The sequence below is a fragment of the Ostrea edulis genome, chromosome 9 (genome assembly GCF_947568905.1).
Source record: "Ostrea edulis chromosome 9, xbOstEdul1.1, whole genome shotgun sequence".
Taxonomy (NCBI): domain Eukaryota; kingdom Metazoa; phylum Mollusca; class Bivalvia; order Ostreida; family Ostreidae; genus Ostrea; species Ostrea edulis.
The window spans coordinates 23888385-23897383 of NC_079172.1; the positions used below are offsets into that span (position 1 = coordinate 23888385).

The window sequence follows — 8999 nt, forward strand, 5'->3', positions numbered from 1 at the left end:
CAAGTCAGACGCAAACATTGTCCACTTTTCTTGATGCCAATCCAAAAAACCAAAATACTTTGGTTTTATTCGAGGGCACCAATTTTCCTGGTTTTGGTCAAATGCACAATTTCCAGGAGACTTGCATTCGTGGATTTGGATTCTTTAGTAATGTAATACATCATATTTGATGCAACACATTCCCATAAATGTTTGATTTCGTGAATTGACTTAATATTGAAGTCAACGAAAATTAGTATTCAACGAATATTGATAAAACTACAGCAGTAAAGAAAACGATAAACCGTCTTGGGAACTTTATTCAATGAAATATGCATGGATTTTTGTTTACCAAGAATAGAGTATGCCAAGAGGAGAATAAAACTACTCTGCTTGAGAAGAAAATCAGTCAGTGTTCTAAAGTTTTTGAAAAACAAATATGACGCCTTTGTTTTCGAAAGAGTAATTTGGCACGATTTTCCTCGATATCTTCTTCCACTTGCCGGAAATCTCCAGTTCTTTCATCAATGGTTCCAGTCTGTCTTTATAATCACCCACGTGTACCAGATATTCTTCTCTCATTACGATTACAACGTATCCTCCTGAAAATATCACTAGATATAGTAACGCATTAAAATTGCGTAAGATACAATGCATGCCATATACATGTAAATAAATTAAATTATTGACATAATAAGGCATAATTATATACAAGTAATATAATAATAGTGTAATTAAAAAACATGTCTTGTAACACACTTTACATACGGAGAATTAATTTTTTTTTTTTTACAATATACATGTATACATATACATCAAATGCCAAAATTTTGAATGGGGTTCAAATCCCTCAATGCGCTTCAAACTATGAATGTCCGTCTGCCTGTCGCAGAAACTTACCATTAAGAAGCAGCATAGGTTGAATATGTTAGAATAAATATCGGTATTTTTATGTCTCGAGATCTAAGTTCTATGACCTCGGAGTCAGACTCTATAGATACGCATATTGCTTTCGTCTGTCTACTTGTGAAAGCTTTAAAATTGATCATAACATTTAAGCTATACAAGACATCGTTCATATTTGCTCAAATGAAAGCTTTGCCTGATAAAGGTTAAGGTCTCATGTCAGTTGAAATTTTAACCTTTGTCATAACCTTTGAACACTACTGCATATAAGCAAGGACAACCTTGCTACAACTGGCCATATTCGATGGCGTTCACGATTCACAAACATGTATCTTGCTCGCATACAAGAATTCACCAGAATCGCTACCTCAATGCTGGGCCAATTCATTAGGATCGCTATCTCAATGCGGGGCCAATTCACCAGAATCGCTACCTCAATGCAAAGCCAATTCACCAAAATCGCTACCTCAATGCGGGGCCAATTCACCAAAATCGCTACCTCAATGCTGTGACAATTCACCAAAATCGCTACCTCAATGCAAGGCCAATTCACCGAAATCGCTACCTCAATGCGGGGCCTATTCACCAGAATCGCTACCTCAATGCAAGGCCAATTCACCAAAATCGCTACCTCAATGTGGGGCCAATTCACCACAATCGCTACCTCAATGCGAGGCCAATTCACCAGAATCGCTACTTCAATGCGGGGTCAATTCACCAAAATCTCTACCTCAATGTGGGGCCAATTCATCAAAATCTCTACCTCAAAGTGGGGCCAATTCACCACAATCGCTACCTCAATGCGAGGCCAATTCACCACAATCGCTACCTCAATGCGGGGTCAATTCACCAAAATCTCTACCTCAATGTGGGGCCAATTCACCACAATCGCTACCTCAATGCGGGGTCAATTCACCAAAATCGCTACCTCATTGCGGGGCCAATTCACCAGAATCGCTACCTCATAGCGGGGTCAACGCGTGCTATCCTGATAGATAGATATTTGGATCATCTTGCAAATTGTATTCGGAATCTGTTAAGTCTATAAACCATGGCAACTCACCTGCTTTTACTATGCGAATAATCTCGGGTAGAGCGTTGCACGGAATATGCCCCTCCCCCATGCCACCAGCAATGACAGCAACATCGTATGTACCTAAAAGAACGTAAAATAGAATCATAAAAGAGATTTATTTTTAATCACTTACTAGTATTCTTACTTCATATTTCTTCATCCATATATTCTTAAGGACGTATGCGACGTCTGACATTTTCTCTACAATTATTTTTTCACCTTCTCGATGTGAAGAGTTCTTGTATGATTTCCGAAATAGGTTTGAATTTTGTGGTGTAGTAATATTACCATACTTTGTATGTTGACCTGAACAGCTCAGTGGTGAGATCAATCTAATTAAAATCAGACCTTCTCTCACCGTTACACTCCAGTGTAACGGTTAGAGAACGTCTGATTTTAATTAGATTGTGGTTAGATCACCAAACTAGTAATATATGAGGCCCAGGTTCCATATCCGATTATTCCAAACATTTTCCTTTCCTTCTTTGCTACAGTAATGTTCATTTTGTAATACATAGGAGCTAATTTTACTTGCAATAATTAAGGAAGTACCAAATTATACGAAGTAACTCTAAAACAGACGTAGTCATATACCCCCCCCCCCTTTTTTTTTGTAGAGAAGAAATTACATGCAAGTGAATTCTACGTGAAATGTCACGAAAAAGTATGCATTATTGAGAAACATCGCGTTTGTCCTTAAAATCACATTCTGTGGATGATTTGAAAATACGTAAACTGTTATATACATGCTTCATAGTGTTAACAGAGTTGCCAATGAGATCAATAATAAACACGGTAATTGTAAGGCTGTTTCTGTTTGTGACAATGAATATACCTGCGTTGATATCTAACTTTTGATCACTCATGAAATCGCAGATGAGGTTGGTATACACATTCTTTTTCCTGGCTGCCTCTATCATTCCCTCAGAAGGGTCCAATCCATCAATTGAACGAAAACCCTTTTCCCAGAGCTACAAAGTGGCATACATTTATTTGTGTTTCTAATTCGTAAACCAAATGGTTGTTCAAATTCATTATCAATTTCACGTAGATTCAGTTTGAAAATCTTTAGCATATGAATTATTCACCTTACGTAAAATTAAGAATCTTCTCTAATTAATTTCTATACTGCATATATTTTACCAACTATTAATTAATGTCTCACTGTTTGGGGTAATACACACATGAGTGATATGAAACGCATTTATAAGTTATAGAAATGGCCTGCCAGAATTATACATGTACTCAGTGCAACCCTAAACACACCGTCAAAGCAACACCTGTTTGGCATACTAGGATGGCTAATTGTATTTGAATTAGTGCAATTACATAAGTTTATTTTACTGTATAAAACTTTTTAAGGCATAAACCCCGAATATCTCCACGATATGTTTGCTTTTCAGAGTTCTAATATTCACTAAAATCGGAATTAAATTACAATCTTCGTGTACGGAGACACTGCACCAATACATATAAACATTATCTACAGTACACTGGTGTGCACATTTAGAACACTAGTAATCGCCATCCTTGTGTGGAGAAAGTAATTAAAAGTAATAGTGATGATCCTTAAATTTTTCTTCTTAGAAACAGTTTTTCTCTATTGTCGTGCTCTACATAGTTTACAAAACTGCAGAGACTTTTTGAATTACCCCTCTCTACCATTACATGTAATTTATATGGTCCCGGGAATTGATTGATTGATTGTATATTGTTTAACGTCCCACTCGATAATTTTTCCCTCATATGGAAGCGGTCCCAGGGAAGAATAGCATAATATGCACAATCGGACCATCTTCTCTACCTAAAGTAAATACATGTATTTATTATTATTAATATATCATTATGCCGCCATCAATAAATGCATGAAACGTTAAATGAAGAATCGTTGGGTTTGGTATATGTACTTACATACTATATTTTTATATTGGAAATAAAAAAAAAAAAACAAAAAAAAAAAAAAAAAAAAAAAAAAAAAACCACTTTTGTTTGAAATATTCTATATTGATGAACCTCTAGTCCAAGAAAGCCAGTTCCCGAGGCGATATCCAAAACCCGCGCACTTTCACGATTTTCAGGAATCAACTCGCAGAGACTTTCGGCAGCTAACTTTGGTCCACGGTATCGCTCTGGTCCAAGATCCTACAAAGGAGCATTTGTATGTATCTTCAAAATTCAAATTTTACAAGGCATCCATGAGCTTACCTGATTTACGATGTGCAGTGAGTGATTCGCTACTTTCACTGCGAGCTCATAAAGAGAGGAGATTAGCGTTACATTTTACTTTATAACAACATGCTTGGTGAAATCAAATGAATTAATAAATATAGCACAACTCTTTCTGTATAATATAATTATATCTTTGAGAGTATATAAACAATCACTATAAATGGATACCCAATTCCGCCCCTACTCGGAGTTTAAATCAAGACCTGCGGAACTAAATCTCCTAGCAGCGCTTGACCAGCGCGCTAGACCGTTCGATCATCTAAGCAAGTCAAAAACCTTGCTTTCGATGACGACGGAATTCTTGCCACGCTGTCACACATTACACAGTCATTGAGAATAGAAATGGGATGCAGTTATTTAACGTACATTTAAGAGGATCATACAAGATACAGATTGCATTTGAAATATCTATAAAGCACGAAGATTGCAATGAACTCTTAAATAAACAAATGCATGTCCGAAGTGAGGGGATATTCAATTCAAATCAGAGAGAAATTCACTTAATTACAAAATCTACGGAACCTACTTCAACCCGGGGTTGAACTCGCAACCTGCGGAACCACACACACACACACACGTGTGTGTGTGTGTGCGTGCTATTTTATGAATATTTGTATGATTATAGACTTATACCCTTTGATAAAAGCATAATTACCACTTCATATTTATCAGAATTCGCCCATTGTGTGTAATAGTCAGCAACCTCTTTCATCGAGATCCCCTCCCTGTGGGCCCCGTAGTTCTGAGCGTAAGCTCCCGTGTCCCTGTGGTTGGCCTTCTCCTGGAATCTCTTTGCCTTTTCAGCCGCCATTATCTGTTCTAACACATGATATATATATTTCAATTACATGATACCTTCTTATACAGTTTTCATACAATACCACTCAGTCCGCGATCGAAGATCAGAGGACCACTGCCGGCTTGCGGGGTGATCTACCCACCTTTAGTAATTCCATTTCTATCAGCACACACACACACACATAGTCAGGTGTATTAAATATATACTTCTAAGGTCAGAATCAACAGTTGGACTCCATGTTTTTCTCAGATTTACGACGGAGAAAATCTCCTGCAGACTGAGTGCGATCACGTTACTCCCTTCGGCTGTAGTGATAAGGTGCTGAGCATGCCGCGTGCCTTTTCTGAATTATCTTTGTAAATTTATACACATGCTCTTTATTTATGAATGCTATATTGACTCAGTTTAATTTCCTTTCCTTTTCTTTTTAAAATAATAATATTTTTGAAGTTGTCAATATATTTTAGCAATATTTTGTTTTCAAAGATGTTATAAAATTCAGTGTAAACGGTTGATGTACGAACTCAAAACAATATATATCAATTCGACTGCTTGCTAGATTTAACAAACATCTAAAATCTGTTCCAATATTGTAGTACACACACTTTATATATATTCATATTCCATTGTCGTCAAAGCCATACACAGTACATGCAATAGGACGACGCTCCAATGTTTTATATGTACCTCTACCCTATTTTAGATTGATGTGTTCAGTTCATTAAGGATGTACTCTACATCGTCATAATGGCTGACTTCCTTTTAAACCATGAATGAAACTATTAATATCAGTAATATTTGTCTATTCATTAAAAAAAATTCTCACCTAGCTGAGTAGCTCAGTAGGTTTGCTGAACTGTACATCGTGTGTTCGAGTCCCTCAGGGGTTTTAAATTTTTCTCAGATTACTTTCAACTAAAACTGCATTTTTTGACTAAATAAAGTAAATCTGAAAGTTTTTAATTTCAAATTATTGTTGTACATATCCTCCATTTTTCATCCATATCAAATTTCTCTGGTGTAGCATACCTCCTTAAAGCCGAACTACGAGAGATAAATCCCTAAATGATCTACGTAACATGCTACAATTTAAAAAACGTATCTTATAAACCCAGAAACACACTAAACCTCTTGTGCATTAAGAAATCAAACAATTATTTTAAGAAATTTTAAAAAAAATATTTAAAATTCCTAAAATATTATGATATTGTAAATGGCATGAACCTCATTTGTTGATAATCCAAAGATATGACGTCATAGACGTTCCAACGTTCTGTTCATGGCAAAGAAAAGAACTGCGATGTTACAAGTCACCGACCAAAAAAAAAAAAGAAAGTATAAATGCGTTAAATCTGTGACCAACTCAACGTTACATGTAAACGTACAGAAATTAAAAATTGGCGATGAAGTCGTCGACTCAAACGTACAACTACATGTAGTTCTTTATTGTGAGAACTAGTATAAGAGATATTGGATAGACTAGAAATGAGAGTAACATTGAACTTTTCATTAAAGAGATCACATTTTGCATGATTTCCACATCTTACGTATTCAGTGAGTGTTTTTATTCATCTCCGTATTACAATATATTATTTATGAGTACATGTAAATCAGTATTGTTCTTGATAGTGATTCAGTATCTAATTTAAACTACATGTCACTGTACGACTCTTTTATAAATTCTTACCTCCTCGTAAAGACCTTCCTTCGTTTAAGTGACTTACGAACTGTCACACAGATACTTATTACTTGACATTTTTTTCCTGTACCACGTGATTTCACAGTTCTGATCGATAGATCACGTGGAATATCGTATACCGATAAGATGACAAGGTTCTGAAATAATGTACTCCCCAGCCTCTGTGATACTAATATGTGTAATCAATTTTTTTTTTCGTAGTTAGTTAAGTTATCTTCGATTGAAGTACCGGTATAAACAAATAACACACACACGCGCGCGCACGCACGCTGTGTCACCCTTTGAAAGTTTGGTTTTCTTATAATGGGACAACAGTAATGAGTGCAAGAGCATGATCCGGTGGTATAAAGGGTCAGTGTAAATGGCATCCATCTTACATAAATATTGTACTATTAATTGTACTCATAAGTATGAAATCTTGATGTTTTAAGGGTTAGCAAGTTATCTAATTGAGAAATTATTACATTTTTTCCTCAATCATTTACCCCCCCCCCCCCCTTTTTTTTGGTTTGGTATTTTGATAAAATGTGTCATTGTCAAAGAATTCTCAAGTCATGGCTTTTTGGGGGTATTTTCATGTGAAGTAATATGCCAAGTTGAAAAACTAAGGCACTACATCTCAGCATAATTTCACTGACCAGTGTTCCAATTTTTAAGCCTTCATGTCAAATGTTTTTAAGAGTTATGGATGGGTCGTATTTTTCTTAACCTGACCTTGAATCAAAAAAAAAAAAGGGTTAATTTTAACAACTTTGATACAGTGCATCTTGCCCTATTGTCCTATTTCAATAAGTCCTAATGTCAAAGGGTTCTCAAGTTATAGTCTGGACAATATTCTGAAAATTGACCTTGATTTTATGAAAGGTCAAGATAAAAGATTTTGGTGCTGTGCACCCCTCCTTAAAACCACATAGACAATGCCAACGCCAGTATTCAACAGTTCAATTTTGTAATGCATCACAATTCAATTTTTTTTTCTCGTTTCAATTTACTGTGTCACATGTACTCCATGTTTAAAAGTTTCATTTCCATATGAGAGTAAAGCCAATCCACATTAAGAGAACCGGGCTTGAATGAAAAATTCCTGGATGTTTAAAAATATTGTAAGTTAATATTATTAATTGATATTAACATTTGAGGTAGAACAACTTTACACATTGATGAAAATTGAAACAGACAACAAAATTTAACACAGACAATACATTTGTCGTTTGTACACTTGAGGTGAGCTAACAATCCTGAATCTGCACTACCTGTGATAATATGAATAACCATATCGCCCTGTTGTTCTTGAGAAGAAGATTTTTTAAAAGATTTATCCTACCGGTATATATTCCCATATAAAACTTTAATCCCTTATTTTCGCCCCATTCTACCACCGGGAACCACAATTTGAACAAACTTGAATTTGCATTACATGAGAATGCTTGCATATTAGCTATAAAAAAATAAATAAATGACGGCAGCCATTATTTTCTCAAAATCTTTCAATTGCGTAGGAATGTCTATGTATGACTAATAAAAACAAAAAGAAGAGAAACCTAATTATATAAAACAACGTTAGATAACCGCTTTTAGTGTAAAGAAATATATAAGGAAGAATTATTGTTTTGCAAGACAATAATTAATTAATCACTAAATCACCAAAATTACATATTTTAAAATACGCCCGCTTTGAGGTTAAAAAGCGTTTGAAATGATAAAATACTTGTGTTATTACTGAAATATATATTATAGAGCAATTACCCCCGGGAGCCATGTTTTGAATAAACTTCAATCTACACTGTCAGTAAGCCTTCATGTTAATTTCAATTTTTCTCACCCAGTGGTTCTTGAGAAGATTTTTAAATGACACTGCCATATTTTTGCCTTTTCTTTTTTTAAGATTATCTCCCCTTTGGAAGGAACATGACCCTTCATTTGAACTTGAATTCCCTTTACCCAAGGACGAATCATGCCAAGTTTAATTGAAAATGGCAGTGGTTCAGTTGGTTGGTTGTATATTGTTTAACGCTCGAGAATGGTATGTGGTTCTGGAGAAGAAGACGAAAATATTGTAACGTGTAGCGGTCACCCAGTCAAGTGCTGATCCCGCTCGCCGTGGCTTAACTTGCGTGAGACTCTACCACATCACTAGAAAAGTTACATGTAGCTCACAAGTGAGGCAGTATAAGTTCCCTCTGACACTGTACGCTACAATATCAAAGACAACGACGACATTAGACACAGGACAAATTCTGATACAGCTGATTCGTAATATTTTACAAAACAAAATCTGTTGTCATGTCAATCTATATAAAGGTCACACGGAA

General features: G+C 35.5%; 1 protein-coding gene across 5 annotated transcripts in view; it reads right to left on the minus strand.

The window, feature by feature from the left end:
* Positions 1–281: 281 nt before the first annotated feature.
* The window catches only part of LOC125659703 (methyltransferase-like protein 27), a 14229-nt gene continuing 5511 nt past the window's right edge, over positions 282–8999 (minus strand). For 2 of the 5 annotated variants that reach the window (XM_056148921.1, XM_048891456.2), the window contains 5 exons: positions 4845–5008; positions 3974–4102; positions 2796–2931; positions 1949–2041; positions 282–581 (listed from right to left, as the gene is read on the minus strand). In XM_056148921.1, coding sequence (XP_056004896.1) covers positions 397–581; positions 1949–2041; positions 2796–2931; positions 3974–4102; positions 4845–5000 — 699 coding nt within the window. In that variant the 5' untranslated portion in view covers positions 5001–5008 and the 3' untranslated portion in view covers positions 282–396. Of the gene's footprint in view, positions 582–1948; positions 2042–2795; positions 2932–3973; positions 4103–4844; positions 5009–5130; positions 5288–6212; positions 6232–6675; positions 6877–8999 lie in introns of those variants that run through there. The other 3 variants (XM_048891453.2, XM_048891455.2, XM_048891452.2) reach the window with 3 other exon arrangements.